The following is a 24512-nucleotide window of genomic DNA, read 5'->3' on the forward strand; positions in this document are numbered from 1 at the left end:
TGTGTTCTATCCACAACGCACTCGAAATCCTAGCCATCATCCATCAACGCTTCTGCCGCCGAAATCAGTTCCATTTGGACAGTTCGCGGATAAAAATGTGCCACGGCTAGCGCTCCGTGGGTTTGTCACCAGTCCAGTCTTGGTCAAGTTTTCTCTTTAAAAGTTTAAGTGACTCCACTCCACCATGCATACGCCGGGATCATCAACGTCCGGCTACGCGCTGCTACTGATCGTCCAGGTGGTGTTTATCATCGTGTTCGGATTCTGTACCGACTATGCAAAAGAGCTGCTGCCCGTTAAAAATGAAACGCTTCGAACCGTCACGTCCGAGCCCGCCGAGTCGAACCTTCGCAAATATCCCCGTAATATCCACAGCACGGTGTGACTTATGGTCGCCGGTTTTCCTTATGCGCTGTGTTTTTCCTTTCCCTCGAATTATCATCTTCCAGATTTCCAAGACATACACGTGATGATCTTTGCCGGCTTTGCATTTCTGATGACGTTCCTGAAGCGGTACGGATTTAGCGCATCGGGGCTTAATCTGCTGGTGGCCTCGCTCGTCGTCCAGTGGGCTATCATTATGCGCGGCTGTTACGAAATGGAGGATGGCATCATACCGATCTCGTTGCAGAATCTTATCGGTGCGGACATTGCCGCTGCAGCCGTACTTATCAGTATGGGTGCCCTGCTGGGTCGCACCACACCCATCCAGCTGCTCATAATGGGAATCGTGGAGATCGCGATCTTCGCGGGCAATGAGTATCTGCAGATAGAGCTCGTGAAGGCGGCCGATGTTGGTGGTTCAATAACGGTGCACGCTTTTGGGGCTTACTTCGGGCTGGCGGTTAGCTTTATGCTGCGTCCCAAGAAGGACCAGGCAAAGGCGGGCCCACTGGAAGGCTCGTCGTACACTTCGGACATCAGTGCCATGATCGGAACGATCTTTTTGTGGATCTTCTGGCCTAGCTTTAATTCGGCGCTGGTAGATGGAGCCGATCAGGAGCGTGCTATTATCAATACGTATCTTTCACTTGCCGGTGCCACGGTGACCACCTTCGTACTGTCGGCGCTGGTATCCCACGAGCACAAGCTGGACATGGTGCATGTGCAAAATTCTACCTTGGCGGGCGGTGTTGCAGTGGGATCGATCTGTAACCTGCTGATCCACCCGTTCGGTGCACTGATCGTCGGTGTTATTGCAGGAGTCATTTCGGTGCTCGGATATCGGTACCTCACGGTAAGTGCTGTGCTATCTACTGTAGAACTCATGTGATGTTTGCCCGCTGCTATCTTACCGACGATCAGTCTCGCTCTCGAGTTATGCAAAACAAAAACAAACTCTAATTAGGTACTTACGAGAGCGTTGTCATGGTAGCAGAGTGTTTTATCAGCAGCACCAGCCGGACGGTAGGGCCAGCTGGTAAATGCTGCTAACGAATTCTTCTTCCACGCCGGTCACTGTTAGCAACTGTTTAAATTTTCAAATATCTCCAGATCGACGGACTGTTTTCGGAACATTTTAACACCAGCGTGATAAAAAGACATCTCAAAGTGCTCCATTTAGCACTCGGTAACGATTTGATCAATCAACAAACATGGCTGGCAGGGTGATACAAATTACGGGTGTCCGGTTGCGGTTATTTCATTAGCAAATGGGATTGGGTCGTGATAGAAAAGGGAAAACCAATTCTATTTTTACATCTTTGGGTTTATCATATAGGCATTTTTGCAGTAAACAAAAATCTTGACACTATAATGAAATATCTGATACGATCACGAACATCTAGGCGGGACTGTCTATTAAATGATGGCCTGTCTAATAACTTAATGATTACTCTAACTACGTACAGTTGATGAACATCCGCTAGATTCTTGAACTAAATTAAAATACTCTTCCAGCCTGCCATACTGTCCAACCTGCGTATTGCGGACACGTGTGGTGTTCACAACCTGCACGGAATGCCCGCCGTGCTTTCGGCCATTTTCTCCGCCATTTATGCCACGTTTGCCAGTGCCGACACGTACGGAACCTCGTTGGCTACGATTTTCCCCGCCATGCAGAATCCTAATGCCACCCACCATTCGTCGGAAATGGAACCCCTCGAATACGTCATTGGAGTAAGTCGTCTCGGCTTGAGCCACAGGAAGAGAACTTCATGAGTTAACGTTCTTATTTAAACACACCGGTTACACAGGGTTACGGTCGTTCCGGAGCTAAACAGGGAGCATTCCAGCTGATGGCGATCGGTTTGACGATGGCCATTGCTATAGTAGGTGGTTTGCTAACGGGTAAGTACATTACGGTCGTACGAAAGATGCTTTTAATACCTTGAATACCTACACTACCTACTGCCGCCTATCAAGGAGCTATCATTCGAATGAAAACGTTCGGTGGCCTCGTACCGGTATCGGAACAGCACAACGACGAATGCTGGTGGTTACTACAGCCGAGCGATAGTTCAAAGCTATCCCAAACTGTTATCGGAACCAACCCGTTCATGACATTGAAAGCGAACGTTCTGTTTAGTCGTGCCCTGAAAAGGTTGTTTTCAAATTCGAAATTTTGGTCTATTAGCTGTACAACACCACTCGCACCGTGCACCACATTTTTGTTGATGGAAATGTTTACTTTTTTAGTTCTATATAGTCAGTAAAAAACCTTTACATTTCCTTGTTTTTCACTTTCAGGATTGATACTCAAGTCACCCTCAGTTCGTCAGTTGGAAGAACATGAACTGCACAAAGACGATGCGTTCTGGGAAACGCCTTCGGAGGATTCGAAAAATACTGCAGACACAAACGACTCCATACATCAGTAGACAAAGTTCCCAAAAGGCGAGACCCCGTCGGCTGGCAGTATTAACCCATTTGATTTCTGCAAATAAATCGAACTACAATAAGCCTTAGCTATATTCAGTTATGCAGTGAGCTTCTGCACATTTTAGACCCATCCGTGAAACTGTTGCCTTTGGTGACTATCCTACGCCTGAAAGTATGTAACCACTACAGAATTGTCAATTATATTCATTAGCAATATCAACCCCATTCTTGTACAAAGACCTGCAATTTAGAAAAGATCTTCATATAACATCACACAACATTACAAAATTTAAAAAAACTGAAAAACCGAACGAATTCCATCATGATCTTCTCGCATAACAGCACAATCTTTTTATAGATATAATTGATTTGCAACACGATTGTTTGAAGAGGCATTTTTCTCGTTGTGTGCTCATTTAAATCCCATTCTCATGCCAACCGGCTCAATCGCCACAGCACCGTGATCACATTCCGGATCGCTAATTGAGCCGCGAAATCGAAACGGTTCAATTTTTACATGCTTCAGCACGGGCACATGGTCACACTCATTCGCATGTCTACCAACACGCGTACTCCCTTTCTCGCCCGTCATTACCTTAAATCTCACCCCGTGATCGTGTTGGATGGTTTTGCAAATTTTCTTGCACGCTCGGCTACACACGCACCGTACACACACACACGCCGGCGGTGGTCACGCTAAGCTGCCATTTTATCACGCGATCATGACTCTGAGCGCCGGCTTTATACTCTCCATTTCTTTAATAAGCGTGAAATGTATCACCTGGCTGCCAGGGCTTTGCGTAAAACGGTAGCCCTCACGTTTGTTTCGACAAGTCAGAAGGACCAACCGCTGCACCGTGTGTGTGTGTGTGTGTGTGTGTGTGTGTGTGTGTGTTTCAACATTAGTTTAAAACTCATCAAAACAAACACATTAAACTGAAGCGGAGGGAAAAATAAAGCTACAAACATTATGCTGGGGCATAGAATAAATTATAAGCAGCAGAATGGTGGCATTAGTCTCCCGGCCCAGCCTGTTCTATTCCCAGCAATCCAATTAACGATGTCATGCCACCCGAGGTATGTGTCCCAATGTGCACTGATGTCACTTCTTCAGACAGCTAGGAATTCGTACGGCCAGTGGTTCGCCGAGTGAAACCAGCGCGGCCCAAAATCTATCCGATTAGCGTTACGGACGCTTTGGACGTGGTTAGCGATATTATGTCACATTCGCTTCCAACCGGTCACAATTTTTCGCAACAAACCAATCCAAACGACACTGCTCGAAACCGAACGAAAATCTCAGGAGTGCTTTCTAATGCAATGAAAACTGACCCACATACCAAGGCTAGCGAACTTTCAATCCTTCGCCGGGCGTTTTAAAATGGCCAACCAAATGCGCTCCCGACGGACCAACGGTCCCACTCTACTCGTTGCTTGCTAATTGATCTCAATCGCGATGTAATGTCGGTCATCTCGGACTCGGAACCAACAGGTCCCGGCGATAGGCACAAGCCGGGGCGAGCCACACACTTCCAGACTTCCGCAAATGAACACGCAAAGTATAATGAACGAAGCCCCACGTAACTAGGTTCAGGCGGCCATAGGAGCCTAGGAGAACGGTGTGACAAAATAAAAAAACGGAACGGAAGAATAGTAAGGGACAGGGGCTCATTTTCACGCGCTACGCATGCCAGGAGTTTCGCGTGTTTTCGGTTCGTAACAATTCTCGGAACGGTGTGTGTCGTTTCACCGAGTCCTGACCAACAACGCACCTCGCTCATGCCGAAAACAGTAGAAGTGCCTAAATTGTTGCAATGGTTAAAATTATAGTAATGCGTTTTTAACGGTGATAAATTTAATGAAAAGTGCCTAAGGCTTGTCTAGTGGATTGCATACTTTAAGGCTTAACTGTTGAAGAAACGCCTGCAAGGTATGCACTTTGCTTTGTAAAGACGTCAATTTGCTTTACAAATCAAGCTTTTTTAAGGACTTTCTCCACAATTCTCTAACAACTTTTGAAACAAGAAATTCATTTAAAACTAACAATGATTTTTCATAAGCGTTTTGCAAGTAATTAGAATGACACCGACACATTCGGGAGCTTCTCGCTCTAATACCGCCTAACTTGAAACTGTCCGGGTAGCTACTAAAAATGAGACTCAAACATGGCTGACTTTGATCGACATTTTCTCCTGGACAGGATTACCTTGGATGTCAGACTTTCGCCCTTGGCAGCATTTTAGACATCCCTGCTTTAGGCACAATTTCGCGTTCTCATCTCTCAGATGACCAATCAAAATGTGAATCGACCGAGAAGAAGTGATCCAACCTTCAGAAAATTCAGAAAAAAGCATAAAAGACCAAGATGTAATAAGAGGTTTTTAAAGATTCTTTAAAGATTATTCATCGGATTGCAGAAACATCCTGAAACAAATCGATTTATTGATAAGTCTCCTTCTTGTCTTCGGACAGCACTGAACGCGTCTCAGTGTGCTCAAACCGACCCATTTCATAGACAAAATGAAAACGACGATTTAACGCAGCACGGTGGGGAAAGACAAAAAAAGAAGCAAACGCTACTCTCCCAGCGAACTCGCGCATCGCAGAGCGCAGTAATTAGAACCGCAACTGCTACAGAGCCAAACCGCTGCGACCATCGTCATTTCGTTAGTGGTCCTCATCGAAGCAGGGCGCGTTCGGTGTGTTAACTTCTGTACGTTAGCGAAGGTTTGGTTTTTCCCTAATCACTTGCACTCTCTCCCTCTCAAACACGCTCTCTTTGTTTCTCTTGGTTACCGCATTAGAAATTAAAGAAAGCCGGTTGATTGGAGCTAGAGAACCCAAAAGTGTGGACCTACGCTTTTTCCCGGGAGGGAGAGGGTGAACCATTTTCCACGGATATCGTGTCGTGCTAGTGGGTTGCGTGTGTGTTTTCGGATCCGATCTTTCCGGTCGGATGGTCGTTTGCTAGCGGTACGAACGGTAGCGGTAGCCGTTTTGGATGCGATCGAAGGGAAAATCGATCCGGCCGTCCATCAGGTGAAACCTAATCAACGGTGAACGGTCTCTCGAGTGTGTCTATGTGTGTATGTGTGTGTCCACGTTTGTGTCTGTAGGTCCACTTCAGGGCCCCTTTTTTTTTGTTCCAACAGGTAGTGAAAAACAAACACGATCGAGGAAAGTGAAACGAATAGTAGAGAAAAGTAAAAGCCTCCGGGTGATTTTCTTCCCCGGAGTAAGTTGTCTCTTCGCTTGCGACGGTTACGTGAATTTTCGCAGTTCCATTGCCTCTAAACGACCAGTTACGCGTTCAGACGCATTTGTTTCTCGCTTTTTTTTTGTGCCAATAAGGAAAGAGTTCGATTCGCAAAATCGTTTATTAAATTTGTCCCGAGCATCGCAACCCGGGCGTTGTGAACGTACGGCGCGAGCACGCCGTCTTTCGGTGAGAGCATAAGAGCACATTGGGTGCGCCGTTGTAGGCCAGTGGTTAAAAATAACACCGCGCATCACACGCGCAACCACATCCAGCGTGTCGGTGTAGTGTGTGGTGAAGTGGCGCTGTGAGATGATGACTACAGCGCCGTGATCTCACCCCTGTTTGCTCAACGCAACGCGTACGTCCGGTGGCCGGAGTGTACCGTCTGCCCACCTCCAGTGTGTGGTTGGATGGAGGTGTGCAAAGAACGGCAATGAAGACGGCATCGCAATAATGGATCGTTCAATGCTGTGCGTACCTTTCTACCTCATCGAGCGCGATCCGTCGAACTAACCTCAAAAAGGCTGTCCCAACATGGTGTACCGTACTGGCACGGCGGATGGTAGTGGCTGGTAGTGTTCATTGGTGGTTTCTGTTTGTTTTTTCGCAACTTTGTGGTAAAATTCGTAACATGTGAAGTAACTTGGCCTAGTGGTAAACAACAACTAGCGCGCTAATACGAGGAAGTGGATATGAGTGCTGATTGCAACAGTGACATGTGTTTTATTATTGGCTTAAGCATCCGCAAGGGCGTGTTATCATCATCGCCGACACCTCGATGTGTCGGTGCGGGCTAGTGGTACATCCAGTGGTACAATTACACGCTCGCACCAATCCCACACAGGTGCAGCTGGTTTTTGATTCTAGTTCCCAAAACCAAAAACAAAACTGCTGGTGTCTATTTCATCAAGCGCACCCCCGATCTCACTACACCCCAACCAGCGCCGTATGTGCACATATCCGCTAGGTAATTCAAACCCCTAAGCTGGATAAGAAGCTTCCTTTCTAAAAGCGCCTTTTTGCGTAATACTTCTTTAACTTTTGCACATACACACACGCACACGCGCGCGCAAAACCGAAAACAACAGCCGTGCAAATTATAGTGCGACCCCAATGCCTTCACCCTCGGAGGAACCAAACCGAGGAGGTCACGGAGTGAAATCGCGAAAATTGTGTTCAGACCGTTCCATCCGTCTACCTCTGCCCCAGTCACGGACAAAGCCTACCTTACGTGGATATCTCAAACGCTCCCCGAGATTGTGCGTCATTGCACGCGCCGTTGCAACCGCCAGTGTGTTCCGCCAGCGTTCCGTAAAAAAGTGCACTAATCCTACACCGCTATGGAAACACCACAAAGGAAAAGCTCCAAAACGCTCGTTTCTTTTGTTATGGTGCTCTTGATTTAAGAAGTTCTATCCCCTGCTTACCGTTGTGCAGTGTAATCTTATACATTTCCCTACAATTTACAGAGTACAATAATAGTGCAACTGTCAAGCGACGTGTAATATGGTTTATTGCCTAGCAGTGTATCAAGCAAGTGTTGGTGGAGAGTTTTAAGGGTGGACAACTGTACCACCCATACGATCAACTTGCTGCAACAGAGAGTCATGCTTCCGGTCAACGGTTTGCTACACACACACTGATCACATCCGCTGCCGTCCGTAAACTTGACCATCAGACATCGTTAAATGGATACGGTACGTATTAACGAAACTGCATTGACACAGGGTGATCTTTACAGAAATAGTTTTTTCTTCTGAATATTTTGTCTATAAACAGACTTCCTTTAATTTAATATTAGAGCAAATTTGTACGCTAAAAATATTTATATTCCTAACAATCCGATTCCCCCTTTGAAGGTATTCCTTAGAATAGATAATGATGAGTGATAAAGAAGATAATGTTGATTATACTATTTCACTGATGCAATCGGAATTGTACCAGACTAAGACGTGAATTGTTAGATCAGAACCTGCGAGCTAAGACGAATAAGATCCCACTCTGCGAGCACAATCACCCTGATGTGCTCCCGCCGCTTGCTAATGCCTGCTGTTAATAATTCAATTTACCACCTCGCTCTCGCGTACAGCCCACCAGTGTCCACGCACTACGGGCTGGGCCAGTGTGCCAGCATGCGATGCGTTAACACCGTCCGACACACGTGTCACGTATACCACCAAGTTAGGTGCTGTTTGGTTCGTGCCGAGGGTTCCTAATCGATCCCGCATACAGCGTTGGGCGATATGGGCAATTAGTTAGTGGCATGGTTCGCTAGTTTTAGTTCCTCTATCTACTACACACACGAAAGCAAAACAACAAATCAATGATTTTCAGCAGTTAACCAACCATTTGAGAATCGTTGCGTTTTTTTGTTGTGAATGACTCACGCTTTATAGCAGCATACATAATGGATGATCTTCCGACGGAGGATGTTCACCCTGTGTTCATGTAAGATTCACTAACGATGTAGAATGTTTTATGACGCGTAAGTTCATCTTCAGTACTGCAAGTTCAAGATTGGATTGTTTTATTAGGTTTCAATTAAATTTTTCAAATTTAAATTTTTAGTTTAACCGCAATCAATCGGGTGCGTCTTTTAACGGTTTACTGATAAGAATGTACCAATAATTCTCTTGCTGGTTTGATAACAGCTACGCCTTGCTAAGGAAGCTGCTAATTGCTATAGATTACGGTTGTTGTTGAATAATCTTTTCTAAACAGATGTTTTGGCGGGGAAAAAAACCTCCATTCCGTACTTTTAGGACGTTTGGGGTTTTTTGTTTTAAATTTTAAAGTTCTTTAATGAGTCTGCCGCATTTTTTTTCAACAGCAATACCCAGCAAATATCAAAGCTAGCGCACACCAAACGCTCAACTCTCTTCCTCGCTTAAGTTATCTTTCCCATTTCTACGGTGTTTTTGATTGCCTTTACCATTCGCTTTGCCATTCTTTTCATGGCCTTTTTTCTTCCCATTTCCTGGGCTGTTGCGAGTGGGTTTGCCCGTTTGATGATCATCTCCATAGCTAGCTATGCGTTCCACCGGTTTCGCTGGTGTAGGGCCTTCTAAACGATGTGGAACGTTTGGTTCAATGGGTTTCTTAGTAAGTTTCAGCGGCTCTACCGGTTTAATTGGCACGGCAACGTTGGGACCGGGTTTAATAACAATATTTCTAGTATCATTTTTTAATGGTCCAACTTTGAGGGCATTCGTAGATGTACTCGCCAAGGATCGCTTGACCCGGGTATTAGCAATCTCCTCGGAACTTTCATTCGAACAATCTTCCGAGATCCGTAAATTAAAGTTTGGCGCAGCAAGAACGACCGATATTACTAACAACTGAAGCACTACGACCCGTATCATTCCCATTTGAAATCAGTTACTCATCGAATTCGATACGATGTACTGAAACTATTTTTCACGAACTGTTCTTTTATATATCCTCCTAACAAACACATCCGATTGCAATATAATAAGGTGCGATTTAATAATTCCCCCTTGCGAGCATTAACCTAATGGAACAATAATTGTTTGACGCCGTTCACCAGTAGTATATAAGCCAACGAAAGGACGGAATCCATATTACTCGCAATCAACTATTTGGAGTTAAGGCTAACAGCTTCTTTTGCCCAGCATCCAACCAACAACCTAACCCAACTGAGCAACAATGAAGGCTACGCTCTTCTTCCTGGTCGTCGTCCTGTGCGTCGTAGCTATCTCGGCCCGTGACAGCGAGCAACAAGGCAAGAGACAAGGCAAGGGCCAAGGCAAGGAGAATGCCGGATCTGAGGCTGGCCAGAAAGTAGGTGTTGGCAATGATAAGGGAAAGGGCCAGGAGAAGGGAGACGCCGCCGACCGTGCTGAAGCTGGCCGCGCTCATGCCCAAAATGGTGGTAAGGGCAAGGAGAACCCCAAGGGCAAGGAGAACGGAAAGGGCAAGGGCAAGAACTGATCGGATGATGGAACTGCTGAATTGAAAATTTCGAAAATAAAGTGATCCAATATGTCGAACATTTGTAGTATTCTAATTACTATGAATGAATCAGTATTAATATAGACAACAAGTTTAAAAGAGAATGACATATTCCATTAACGTTAAGGAACATATATCATTTCTACAGACTTGAGAGACAATATAGATAGTTACATTATATTGATTATGTTATTTTGGTATCTTTCGCTTCAGCTCTCTTTATCTGTCTCTATTTCTGGCTCTTAACGAATCAATGATGTCAAAACGAATCAAGATTAAGTTTTATCATTAAGACAGGAAAGTTGGCTCCTAAAGGCTTGAGTTGACTACTAAATGCTCGTTTAAGAGATCACAACTTATAAATTTAGTTTATTTATTTCTATTCAATGCAAAAACCTCGAAAAATCTACCATTTCTAGCTTCCTTTGATTATTTTTTTCCTGTAGCTGGATAGTCAGTCCAGCGCACGGGGAGACAGTCCGGACAGGATTCGTTCATTGGTCCTACTGATCATATAACGGCTCAATACTCTAATTTATACATCGTTGGCAGAATAATAGTTGCTATGGAAAAAACATCCTGGTGCGAAATGATAAAGATGATGCCGAATGAAAGATCAGAGCCTGTAGCACGACAATGCTACACCACTACCACACATTCTCCAAGGAGGCTTGTCTTGTATCCTAAACGACTTATCTCGAAATGAGGGCCCCGATTGTTCAAGAGTCTCTACAGGGTCCCAAGGTGTATAAACATGAATTTTCCTTCAACATTCTAATGATGCTATATATTCTTAAGCACAGCTTCTTCTTCCTTATCAAAATATCCTTGAAAGATCTCGGCTGTCGGCGATGGCGAGAGCCCGTCTTGATGGGATTAGAAGCCTTCCGTGAGAAGATTGGCGCCGTTATCGCAACGCGTAGCTCTACAGCCAATATTGCATTGCCACGGGAGTTCCAGAAACTCGAAATGCTTCTGGTTCTACTCGTGAGCAAATAATGTTTTATGTAGTTAACGTCACAATTATGCACGTGTCTCATTTTAGTTCGCTTTTGCCTAATCGACATTTAACGATTTGTCACTTGAGCCAACGTCAGTTTCATACATGTTGCCCACTATATATACGGCAGCCCGAGCATCGAAGTATTACAGCAACTCGAGGCTCTCCCACAAAACCATCCAACCCAACTCAGCAACAATGAAGGCTACCCTATTCTTCCTGGTCGTCGTCCTGTGCGTCGTGGCTATCTCGGCTCGTGACAGCGAGCAACAAGGCAAGAGACAGGGCAAGGGCAAAGGCAAGGAGAATGCCGGATCTGAGGCTGGCCAGAAAGTAGGTGTTGGCAATGGTAAGGGAAAGGGCCAGGAGAAGGGAGACGCCGCCGATCGTGCTGAAGCTGGCCGCGCTCATGCCCAGAATGGTGGTAAGGGCAAGGAGAACCCCAAGGGCAAGGAGAACGGAAAGGGCAAGGGCAAGAACTGATCGGATGATGGAACTGCTGAATTGAAAATTTCAAAAATAAAGTGATCAAATATGTCGAACATTTGTAGTATTCTATTTACTATGTATGAATTAGTATTAATAGAGACAACATGTTTAAGAGAGTATGCCATGTTCCATTAAAGTTAAGGAACATATACCATTTCTACAGACTTGAGAGACAATATAGATAGTTACATTATATTGATTATGATATTTTGGCATATTTCGACTTCGACTCTCTTTATCTGTCTCTATTTCTGGGTCTTAACGAACCAATGATTAACTAGATTTAGTTTTATCAAATAGACAGGAAAGTTGAAACTATCGAAGGCTTGTTTAAGCGATCCACAACTTATAAGATTTAGTTATTTTTTCTATTCAATGCAAAAACCTCGAAAAATCTGCCATTTCTGGCTTCCTTTGATTTAACTTTTCCTGGTTTTGGTCCTACTGATCATATAACGGCTCAATACTCTAATTCATACAACGTAGGCAGAATAATAGTTGCTATGGAGAAAACATCCTGGTGCGATATGATAGAGATGATGGCGAATGAAAGATCAGAGCCTGTAGCACGACAATGCTACACCACTACCACACATTCTTCAAGGAGGCTTGTCTTGTATACTAAACGACCCATCTCGGAATGAGGGCCACGATTGTTCAAGGGTCTCTACAGGGTCCCAAAGTGTATAAACATGAATTTTCCTTCATCATACAGCAAAGGGTTACAATGATGCATTTTGTTCTTAAGCACAAATTCTTCTTTTTCCTTAGCGCAACAACCTCGAAAGATCTTGGCCTGCCATTTCTGGCATACCTTGACAAGATTTTTCCCGTAGAAGGATAGTCAGTCATGTGTTCAGAGAGGCCGTTTTGATGGGATTTGATCCCCGGTCCTAGCTTGAGAATATTGGCGCCCTTTTTGCAACGCGTAGCTCTACAGCCAACATTGCATTGCCACGGGAACTACTCGTAAACAAATATTATTTTATGTAGTTTACGTCTCAATTATGCACGTGTAAGTTGCCATTTAGTTCGTTTTTACCTAATCGACATTTAACGATTTTACGCTTGTGCCAACGTCATTATCGCCCATATTGCCCACTATATAAACAGCAGTCCGAGCATCGAAGTGTTACAGCAAATCGAGGCTCTCCCACAAAACCATCCAACCCAACTCAGCAACAATGAAGGCTACACTCTTCTTCCTGGTCGTCGTCCTGTGCGTCGTGGCTATCTCTGCCCGTGACAGCGAGCAACAAGGCAAGAGACAAGGCAAGGGTCAAGGCAAGGAGAATGCCGGATCTGAGGCTGGCCAGAAAGTTGGTAATGTTGGCAATGGTAAGGGAAAGGGCCAGGAGAAGGGAGAAGCCGCCGACCGTGCTGAAGCTGGCCGCGCACATGCCCAGAATGGCGGCAAGGGCAAGGAGAACGCCAAGGGCAAGGAGAACGGAAAGGGCAAGGGCAAGAATTGATCGGAAGACTGCTGAACTGAAATCTCGAAAATAAAATGATACCAAATACCTCGGAATAATTCCAGTATTTTATTTATTATGTTAAAAGTTACCGCATTTTTATATACTAGCGATGGTCTAACACGAAAAACGAGAAATGAGTAGGACGCTTATGGCTTTATTCTAGTTATCAATCACATGCATTCTTATGTCTGTTTCGGTCATTGAAGTGGCTCAGTCCAACCACGACATTCCAACGATGTTAAGTGATCAATGCGAAACGAAACGGTGAGACAAAAACAGTGTGTCATGTCAAGACAATACATGTAAGACTTGAACGCATTACTTTGGATAAGATGTAATGATTTTCATTCCTTCTTTTTGTCCTAATGACCAACTCAAGCTGGCTACGCAAATCGACTTCATTTTAGTACATAAGTAGAGACACTGTGCTTAGACGGATTCAACTAAGAAAGAATCGATTCAAACCCCGTTTAAATGCGTTGTACGGCATGATATATTTTTTCAAATACCTTTCATATTCAATAGCCTTTAGACATCTGCCCAGGATTTTCCATCCACATCGAATAACCGCATGCCTGATACTTGTGAGGGACACATTATCTTAATTGCGCACTGATATATTCTAAAATCAGTTGGGTATACATGCATCTGTTATGACAAGAACACTTCTGTTAAAACGATCAACTGTTATCATAATATACTCCATAACTAATCACTCTCGATAGTCCTAGCTCATCAGTCTCAATGCCAACTGAAGTCATTTTCTCAATTTTACTTATTAGCACCTTGTTTTATTTGCAGACGGTACATACTGCTACCGTCATGTGACTATTCCATTACATACATTATTCACGTGCACTCAACAATCAATTTAGTTCACATTTGCTTAATTGACATTTAACAATTTGTCACAAGTGCCAACGGTGCCATCACCCTTGTTGTGTACTATAAATGCAGCTGTCCAAGCGTCGAAGTATCACAGCAAGTCGAGCTTCTTCAGCTAAACCATCCAAACCAATCCAGCAACCATGAAGGCTACTCTCTTCTTCCTGATCGTCGTCCTGTGCGCAGTCGCCTTGGCTGCCCCGCCGTCCGAGCAGAAGCGAGAAGGAAAGGGTAAGGGCAAGGGCAACCGCCAGGAGATGGCGGAGTCGGGATCGCAGGAAGATGGACAGGACGAGGAGAGCCAAGGTGGACGGGACAGAGGATCAAGAGCCGGCAAGGGTGGAAAGGGAGGCAAGGGAGACATGGAAAGTGAAATGCGCAACTCCAGACGTCAAATGGAAAGTCCGCCGGGAAAGGGAAAGAACGAGCAGCAGAAGGGCCGTGACAATGGTCCCAAGCCCAAGGAACATGGCAAGAGCAAGAAGAACTAATCTGAAGATCGACCCAAACGCTGAAGAGTAATAAAATTATAAATTGAAAAACAATTTTACTGACTTTATTTCATTTTACCAATACCAACAACACGCAATGTCTTATATTCATTTTATATTCTGCAAGCCAAAACTGTTGGGGTAAATCTGTATAAATATGTAGAGTAGAGTAAATAAAATATGTAGAAGACTTCGGAACTGGAAAACAGGAAATGTCATACCCAACAAGATATTATTAACACGAACTACCGACATTCTACTTTTAAAAATACCTGTCTTGTGCTTGGCTAAACGACCTGTCAGATCATGTCGCAGAGACCTTGAAGCCGGTTGATCAGTCTCTGGTACGTAGAAACGGACCAGAAGGGATGCGACACCCTATTCTGCCGTATGAACGGTGCACGTTGTTACTATTAGCTCACTGGACTGTTAAAGATTTGACACTAATATCAAGTATCTTAAATAACTTGCATGACTTTACCTGAGTTTAATTGAGGTTACTACACCTGCCACTGCACTATAGGAAAGCATTTCGCATGGGATTACATCAATCTGCTAAGCCAAAGAATGGTTTTTCACAGACAAATAGCTTTTCGACAAATTTGAATATTATCAAATACTCCTCAGATTACTTGAAACTTTGCACAACTCTGGACGATATAACAAATACTGTTAGACATCCGGGCTCAGGATGGACGGACACCGTACAACACAGTGAGATTAATACATTTAATGGATTCCGCAAAAAAAAATTGTCCACATAATTGACGATTTATGATAAAAAAAATTTAGTACAAAACATACAACAAACGTATACAATAAAAAGATACTGATAAATTGTGATGATCAGAAAATGGGTTTAAAACAATGGAATTAATTTGGCACGCCAGCACTCAGAAACCAGATAAATATAAGATTTTCTCAAAAAACGCCTAGCATTTTTTCAATGAACGATTTTTTTTTTAATTTTCAATTTTATTACTCGTCAGCGTTTGGGTCGATCTTCAGATCAGTTCTTCTTGCTCTTGCCATGTTCCTTGGGCTTGGGACCATTGTCACGACCCTTCTGCTGCTCGTTCTTTCCCTTTCCCGGCGGGCTTTCCATTTGACGTCTGGAGTTGCGCATTTCACTTTCCATGTCTCCCTTGCCTCCCTTTCCACCCTTGCCGGTCCTTGATCCCCTGTCCCGTCCACCTTGGCTCTCCTCGTCCTGTCCATCTTCCTGCGATCCCGACTCCGCCATCTCCTGGCGGTTGCCCTTGCCCTTACCCTTTCCATCGCCATTGCCCTTTCCTTCTCGCTTCTGCTCGGACGGCGGGGCAGCCAAGGCGACTGCGCACAGGACGACGATCAGGAAGAAGAGAGTAGCCTTCATGGTTGCTGGATTGGTTTGGATGGTTTAGCTGAAGAAGCTCGACTTGCTGTGATACTTCGACGCTTGGACAGCTGCATTTATAGTACACAACAAGGGTGATGGCACCGTTGGCACTTGTGACAAATTGTTAAATGTCAATTAAGCAAATGTGAACTAAATTGATTGTTGAGTGCACGTGAATAATGTATGTAATGGAATAGTCACATGACGGTAGCAGTATGTACCGTCTGCAAATAAAACAAGGTGCTAATAAGTAAAATTGAGAAAATGACTTCAGTTGGCATTGAGACTGATGAGCTAGGACTATCGAGAGTGATTAGTTATGGAGTATATTATGATAACAGTTGATCGTTTTAACAGAAGTGTTCTTGTCATAACAGATGCATGTATACCCAACTGATTTTAGAATATATCAGTGCGCAATTAAGATAATGTGTCCCTCACAAGTATCAGGCATGCGGTTATTCGATGTGGATGGAAAATCCTGGGCAGATGTCTAAAGGCTATTGAATATGAAAGGTATTTGAAAAAATATATCATGCCGTACAACGCATTTAAACGGGGTTTGAATCGATTCTTTCTTAGTTGAATCCGTCTAAGCACAGTGTCTCTACTTATGTACTAAAATGAAGTCGATTTGCGTAGCCAGCTTGAGTTGGTCATTAGGACAAAAAGAAGGAATGAAAATCATTACATCTTATCCAAAGTAATGCGTTCAAGTCTTACATGTATTGTCTTGACATGACACACTGTTTTTGTCTCACCGTTTCGTTTCGCATTGATCACTTAACATCGTTGGAATGTCGTGGTTGGACTGAGCCACTTCAATGACCGAAACAGACATAAGAATGCATGTGATTGATAACTAGAATAAAGCCATAAGCGTCCTACTCATTTCTCGTTTTTCGTGTTAGACCATCGCTAGTATATAAAAATGCGGTAACTTTTAACATAATAAATAAAATACTGGAATTATTCCGAGGTATTTGGTATCATTTTATTTTCGAGATTTCAGTTCAGCAGTCTTCCGATCAATTCTTGCCCTTGCCCTTTCCGTTCTCCTTGCCTTTGGCGTTCTCCTTGCCCTTGCCGCCATTCTGGTCATGAGCGCGCCCAGCTTCAGCACGGTCGGCGGCGTCACCCTTCTCCTGGCCCTTTCCCTTACCATTGCCAACACCTACTTTCTGGCCAGCCTCAGATCCGGCATTCTCCTTGCCTTTGCCCTTGCCCTGTCCCTTGCCTTGTTGCTCGCTGTCACGGGCCGAGATACCTATGACGCACAGGACGACGACCAGGAAGAAGAGTGTAGCCTTCATTGTTGCTGAGTTGGGTTGGATGGTTTTGTGGGAGAGCCTCGAGTTGCTGTAATACTTAGATGCTCGGGCTGCCGAATATATAGTGGGCAATATGTATGAAAATTACGTTGGCTCAAGCGACAAATCGTTAAATGTCGATCAAGCTAAAGCGAACTAAAATGAGACACGTGCATAATTGAGACGAAAACTACATAAAATATTATTTGCTCATGGGTAGAACCACAGATGGATAAAGATTTTAGAAGGCTCTTGGTAGTGAATCTTTGGTGGTGAATCTGAGCAGAGACGGATATTATTTCATTTATATCTTTCCACGTGTGAAGATGATAGCTAGGTACTAATTTACTATAAGACCCTTGAACGATGAGACGCTTTAACTACCTCGTTTTGAGATAGCTTCTTTGTACAAACAACCAAGACTCCTTGAAGTATAAGGCCTCTGTCGCCCACATACCTCGCACACTCAGTCAAATAAATCTGTGGTTGACATAGCAAAAACATTGACCCAGGACGAAGAATGTCTACGGGTGTTTCTGGAATTACGGGAATGGTATAGGGATTTAGTATAATCTAAAATACAACAACATACTGCATTGAAAATAGTTTAAAGTCATCCAAAACGACCGTTCATATAAGGACCTTTTAAACTAGGAAGTCGTTTAAAAAAATGATTCGCACAACAGGTTGAAACTTATGTTATACAATGAACGTTGCTTGAAATAAGGCAAGAAGCTATTTTCTAAATACAGCAAGCCCTCACTGAAATAAGTGGTCCATCTCAGCTCGAAATTGCTCGAAAAGACCTAAACTTATGGATCAATTAATGCCTAATCAAGCCTTCCGTAGGTCCTACATGTCCAAACTGCCTGATGCAACTAAATCTAGAAAATCATTATATTATTTGTGTGACCAATTGTTCGTAAAGACTGACAGAGAAAGAGCGAGAGAGCGTGTCGGATGCATAGAGACGAAGGCATAGGTACTAATAATCTTAATAGGAAAAAGATACGTACTGATCTGTAAATCCTCATCGAAATATTGAAGCGGCGCACAACTCGGACATGTTTCTTAACATGATTGGAAATGATGTACGCACTCCAATATTGTTAAGAGCAGTAATGAGAATGCTCTTATCCAACAGCAAGACGATTGTTACATCTTGAGTATCTAAAAATGCGGTAACTTTTACCATAATAAATAGAATACTAGAATTATTCCGAGGTATTTGGTATCATTTTATTTTCGAAATTTCAGTTCAGCAGTTCTTCCGATCAGTTCTTGCCCTTGCCCTTTCCGTTCTCCTTGCCCTTGGCGTTCTCCTTGCCCTTGCCGCCATTCTGGGCATGAGCGCGGCCAGCTTCAGCACGGTCGGCAGCGTCACCCTTCTCCTGGCCCTTTCCCTTACCATTGCCAACACCTACTTTCTGGCCAGCCTCAGATCCGGCATTCTCCTTGCCTTTGCCCTTGCCCTGTCCCTTGCCTTGTTGCTCGCCGTCACGGGCCGAGATAGCTACGACGCACAGGACGACGACCAGGAAGAAGAGAGTAGCCTTCATTGTTGCTGAGTTGGGTTGGATGGTTTTTGTGGGAGTACCTCGAATTGCTGTAATAATTCGAATCTCGGGCTGCCGAATATATAGTGGGCAACATGTGCGATAATGACGTTGGATCAAGCGACAAATCGTTAAATGACGATTAGGCAAAAACGAGCTAAATTGAGACACGTGCATAATTGAGACTTAAACTACATAAAATATTATTTGTTCACGAGTAGAACCAGAAGCGTTTCAAGTTTCTGGAACTCCCTTGGTAATGCAATATTGGCTGTAGAGCTGCGCGTTGCTAAAACGGCGCCAATCTTCTCAACCCAGGACCGGGGTTCAAATCCCATCCAGACTGCCTCTCTGTACGCATGACTGACTATCCAGCTACGTGTAAAATCTTGTCAAGGAATGCCAGAAGCGGCAGGCCGAAATCTTCTGAGGTAATTTTGATAAAGAAGAAGAAAAAGAATTTGTGCTCACGAACAAATAATTGTAGTAGTTTCGGCTCCGATGATTCATACGACATCATCTCTATCATGTAACATCAAGACGTTTTCGCGATAGCAACGTATTGATAGAGTATTGATCCGTTCCAGCTACAGGAAAAAATTAATCAAAGCAAGCCGTGTTTTTTGCATTGAATAGAAAAAATAACTAAGCTATACGGCCAGGCCGTTCCTTACGAATAAAAAAAAAGAAAAAATAACTAAAACTTTTAAGTTGTGGATCGCTTAAACAAGCCTTCTGTAGTTTCAACTTTCCTCTCTATTTGATAAAACTAAGTCTAGTTAATCATTGGTTCGTTAAGACCTAGAAATAGAGACAGATAAAGAGAGTCGAAGCGAAAAATACCAAAATATCACAATTAAAACAATGTTATTATCGATATTGTCTCTCTAGTCAATACAATTTTTTAATCGTTTATTTATAGAGGTTTTGGGTCTTTAAGACCTCATTCGTCTCTTTTTTTCTATTGTTACATGTGTGATAAAACTATTGAATGTATGGCTTAACTATTGCTTAACTTTTATGGTTCATGTCATGTAAAAACTATTCCGCAATGAATTTATATCTCTCGGTACAGGTTGCTGAATCGTAAAAATCGAATGAGGCGGTTCTGCTGCTGTTTATCGGGTGATAGTATGATGGTTAGATCGGTATCAAGTTCGCAGGTGGCTTGGTGTGAGGAAGTGGCGGACGTCGACGCCACAGAAGCTTCAAAGTGGAGGACTGGATCTGTCCTCCAGGAGGTAGGAGTTTTTCAGGCGGGTGTGACCAATGCAAAGGCGGGAAAGGACTCGTTGGACGTGGCTGGATTCAGGATCGTCCCAGGATGCGGTGTTGTACTTGATGAAGCGAAGTTTTGTAAAGGGATCTAGGTTGTGCCATGTGGTGTTAGTTGGTACAAATCGTATATGTTCCTTAACGTTAATGAAGCATGGCGTACTCTCTTAAATATTTTACTTCTTTTGATGCTGCTTCATACATAATAAATAGAATACTACAAATGTTCGATATATTGGATCACTTTATTTTCGAAATTTCAGTTCAGCAGTTCCATCTTCCGTTCAGTTCTTGCCCTTGCCCTTTCCGTTCTCCTTGCCCTTGGCGTTCTCCTTGCCCTTGCCGGCATTCTGGGCATGAGCGCGGCCAGCTTCAGCACGGTCGGCGGCTTCTCCCTTCTCCTGGCCCTTTCCCTTACCATTGCCAACACCTACTTTCTGGCCAGCCTCAGATCCGGCATTCTCCTTGCCTTTGCCCTTGCCCTGTCCCTTGCCTTGTTGCTCGCTGTCATGGGCAGAGATAGCTACGACGCACAGGACGACGACCAGGAAGAATAGAGTAGCCTTCATTGTTGCTGAGTTGGGTTGGATGGTTTTGTGGGAGAGCTTCGATTTGATGTAATACTTCGATGCTCGGGCTGCCGTATATATAGTGGGCAACATGTATGAAACTGACGTTGGCACAAGCGACAAATCGTTAAATGTCGATTAGGCAAAAACGAGCTAAATTGAGATACGTGCATAATTGAGACGTAAACTACATAAAATTATATTTGTTCATGAGTAGAACCAGAAGCATTTCAAGTTTCTGGAACTCCCCTGTTCTATGTAATATTGGCTGTAGAGCTGCACGTTGCAAAAACGGCGCCTATCTTCACACAGAAGGAACGGGGTTCAAATCCCATCAAGACGGCCTCTCTGAACACCATCGCCGACAACCGAGATCTTTTGCGGTTGTTGTGATAAGGAAGAAGAAGCTGTGCTTAAGAATAAACTGCATCATTGTAACCTTTCGCTGTATGATGAAGGAAATTTCATGTTTATACACATTGGGACCCTGTAGAGACTCTTGAACAATCGGGGCCCTCATTTCGAGATGGGTCGTTTTAGGATACATGACAAGCCTCCTTGGAGAATGTGTGGTATTGGCGTAGCATTGTTGTGTTATAGGCTCTGATCTTTAATTTGACATCATCTCTATCATATCGCTTCAGGATGTTTTCTCCATAGCAACTATTATTCTGCCTACGTTGTATAAATTAGAGTATTGAGCCGATATGTAACCAGTAGGACCGATGATCGAATCCTGTCCGGACCGCCTCCCCGCACGCTGGATTTGACTATCCAGCCGCAGGAAAAATTTAATCAAAGGAAGCCAAGGTTTTTGCATTGAATAGAAAAAATAACTAAATCTTATAAGTTGTGGATCGCTTAAACAAGCCTTCTGTAGTTTCAACTTTCCTGTCTATTTGATAAAACTAAATCTAGTTAATCATTGGTTCGTTAAGACCAAAGACAAATTACGAGTGCCTAAGCGAAAGACACAAATTATGAATAAAATAATGAAACTATCTATCTTCTTCTTCGGTGTCACTACAACCTCAAAAGGTCTTGACCTGCCATTTCTGGCTTTCTTCGACTTGATTTTACTCCTTGCAAGGTAGCCAACCCTCGGACTGGAAGGCGGTCCGGAAGGGATTTGAGCCCTATCCTGCCGTGTGAAGACCGGCACTGCAGTTGCCCTGGCCACCGGACCGCCCCAAATACATGTTACTATCTATATTGTCTCTCAAATCTGTACATATCGTATATGTTCTATACCGTTAATGGAACATGGCGTACTCTCTTAAACATTTTATCTCTACTAATACATAATAAATAGAATACTACAAATGTTCGACATATTAGATCACTTTATTTTCGAAATTTTCAATTCAGCAGTTCCATCTTCCGTTCAGTTCTTGCTCTTGCCCTTTCCGTTCTCCTTGCCCTTGGGGTTCTCCTTGCCCTTGCCGCCATTCTGGGCATGAGCGCGGCCAGCTTCAGCACGATCGGCGGCGTCACCCTTCTCCTGGCCCTTTCCCTTACCATTGCCAACACCTACTTTCTGGCCAGCCTCAGATCCGGCATTCTCCTTGCCTTTGCCCTTGCCCTGTCCCTTGCCTTGTTGCTCGCTGTCATGGGCCGAAATCGCTACGACGCACAGGACGACTACCAGGAAGAATAGAGTAGCCTTCATTGTTGTTGGTTGGGTTGGGTGTTAGGTTGAAGCTTGAACAGAACAGTTGATGCTAACTTGCTAACTTGCAATGTGATGTAGCTACAGAACCTTTTCCATGCTTTTATATCCAATCCAAACCAAGCTGACTATTAAAAAGACATTAGTCTGGACATTATTTAGTGTATTTGATTAGACCTATTTAACGCAATCGTTGGCATACAGCCATTTATTTCTTTTAGTTATCGTCTGAATTTCACAAAAGATTTTCTTACTTCTTTCCCACAGATGAACACAACAGAAGATCGTCTTCCGAAGCTAGAGTTCACCCTCTCGGTGGACGAAGAAAATGCTCTGACACTGTACGAGGAGCTCGAGCAGACGGACATCAATCCGACCAATCTCAACGTAAACTGTTGCTGTGGGCTGCTGCGTACCTCGCCCTTCCACCAGCCAAAGTCTTCCTCGAGCCCCACCGGTCGCCTTCAGGTGGATCCGCTACGACACGAAGACGGTGCACAAAACGGACATCATGGCCACCATCATCACCATACGGAGGATACGGGCCATGACTTCCACATTTCCACCGGTTCCTGCGAGGAGTACGATTGTGACAACACAGTCTCCGATAGGTGGCGCCAAAACGTGACACGTCGCAACGAACGGTACCGGACGTTTGGGTTGCTAGAGTCCAGTATTCTAAATAGCTTCCAGCTGCAAAATTTTCGCCGCAAAACGCCCAGTGTTTTCGATTCTTCGAGCTCATCCGGACAGACGAGCTGCAGTTCGACTGCTTCGAGCATGATTGATGACATCTCGGACAAGATCGACGAAATTGGAAAGCTCGACAACAACATCCATTCGCTCATGTACAAATCGGTTGAGCTGCATAATGACATACTGGTAAGTTTCTGCTAACTTAAAGCGGTCATTGTGATTTATTTGAGAGTATTTCAGGTAGATCATTAATGGTGAGTTTTAAAAGTTTTTAATAAGTTCATTTGTTTTTTATCTCTATCTCGCTCATTGCCAGTCTTTGGAAGCCACCACGAACCGCTTAATAGCCGATGCGAAGAAACTCTCAGACGACCTGGACGATGTACGATTCCTGGACGAGCTGATTGCCATCCTCAACGGAGATATAGGTCCTGTGATACACCGCGAATGGCCCTACAAAATCGACACGGACGCCCCAATAGAGGAAGGCACGCCAGTCACCTAACCCACGGACCCACGGACCCAATCTCAGTTGCCCTGGTTGTGCTGGAAGCCATCGCGTCCGGTCATCGGTACGCCCCATGAGCCGGTCCTATTACGCCTTATTACACCGACGGATCCTCGTGACCGGTGGTAGCTTTGTGATGCCGCCGTGGCGATGGTAAAAGAAATGCAAACAGCCAACCAAGACTTCAGGCAGATTTTCAAATCGATAGCATAAGACACACACACACACACATTTCCTTCTAGCGTGTATCGACAAGAAACCAATGTCCGCCCTTGGATGGAACGCTTAAGCGTCGGCCAAATGTCCTCGTCCTCGTCCACGACGGTAATTGGCTTACTGGCGCGGAGGGAACGAGTCGTCGTCCACGGTCAGTTACAGCGCGTCGCGAGCTGTCCAATATTCAATTTAATGCTTCCGGGAATGCAGCGCTTTGGTGTGCCCTCGGTGCCGCGTCTTGGCCAGTTCGGCAACTTCTTAGCCAGCATAATTGTAGTAGCCTTTGTGAGTGTAATTTCTAAAATAGATCAAATAGAGCTAACCACGTCCACTCGGTGAGGTCGATCGTATCGCATCCTGTGCTTGTGACGCGTGTTTCGAACCACGCTAACGAGCGTCATTTACAGTAGATTAGAAAATTATACCTAAGTCAAACTGTTCTGAATACGTAGCTTGTACAATAAATGGCCCAATTGTGATACATATGAAACGCGCGTACTTTTATTGTAGTTTTTTTATCTGCGAGATACTACACGTGTGCGACCAATTGTTAATGTTAATTTACTTTAAAGGTCGCTGCATTGAACATCATCCAAAGCATGTTTCTAATGGAGGTGTAATATTATCACTTATAAATTCGAAAATAGAACATCATTATCCACTTTATGTTATTTGTTATTTAATGTGCCTTTAACCGTTCAGTTTTTAAGTTTCTTATAATTACCTCCATTACACACATAAATTTTTAAAAAATATTAAACGACATCGTACCTAAATCAAGTGGTTTGCACCTTAACTGACTTAACTGGATCCAATGATACCCGTGTAATAAGGAAAATGAGCTATTATTTCAAAATTTGCATACATTCAGGCGTAAAAGGTTTATTTTCATTTTCTAATGACACAAGCTATACCGCTAAGCCAGTTTCATGGAGAAAAAAAAT

At 44.0% G+C, this 24512-nt stretch overlaps 2 protein-coding genes across 12 annotated transcripts; both read left to right on the forward strand.

The window, feature by feature from the left end:
* Positions 1–71: 71 nt before the first annotated feature.
* LOC118505514 (ammonium transporter Rh type A) lies at positions 72–3040 on the forward strand. Its single transcript, XM_036041414.1, has 5 exons — positions 72–362; positions 450–1237; positions 1900–2118; positions 2196–2289; positions 2689–3040. Exons 1-5 carry the CDS (start codon positions 185–187, stop codon positions 2817–2819), a joined length of 1410 nt encoding a protein of 469 aa, XP_035897307.1. The 5' UTR covers positions 72–184; the 3' UTR covers positions 2820–3040.
* A 2423-nt stretch (positions 3041–5463) lies between these two features.
* On the forward strand, positions 5464–24072 carry LOC118505521. Of its 11 annotated transcripts, none has more exons than XM_036041425.1 (4): positions 5464–5533; positions 7549–7776; positions 22416–23030; positions 23161–24072. In XM_036041425.1, exons 2-4 carry the CDS (start codon positions 7768–7770, stop codon positions 23347–23349), a joined length of 813 nt encoding a protein of 270 aa, XP_035897318.1. In that variant the 5' UTR covers positions 5464–5533; positions 7549–7767; the 3' UTR covers positions 23350–24072. The 11 variants fall into 11 exon arrangements, with proteins under 11 accessions (XP_035897318.1, XP_035897321.1, XP_035897322.1 ...); XM_036041428.1 differs by having other exon boundaries at positions 5476–5547; XM_036041429.1 differs by lacking the exon at positions 5464–5533 and adding an exon at positions 5668–5859.
* The last annotated feature ends 440 nt before the right edge of the window (positions 24073–24512 follow it).

Source organism: Anopheles stephensi, chromosome 2 (genome assembly GCF_013141755.1).
Source record: "Anopheles stephensi strain Indian chromosome 2, UCI_ANSTEP_V1.0, whole genome shotgun sequence".
Classification (NCBI taxonomy): domain Eukaryota; kingdom Metazoa; phylum Arthropoda; class Insecta; order Diptera; family Culicidae; genus Anopheles; species Anopheles stephensi.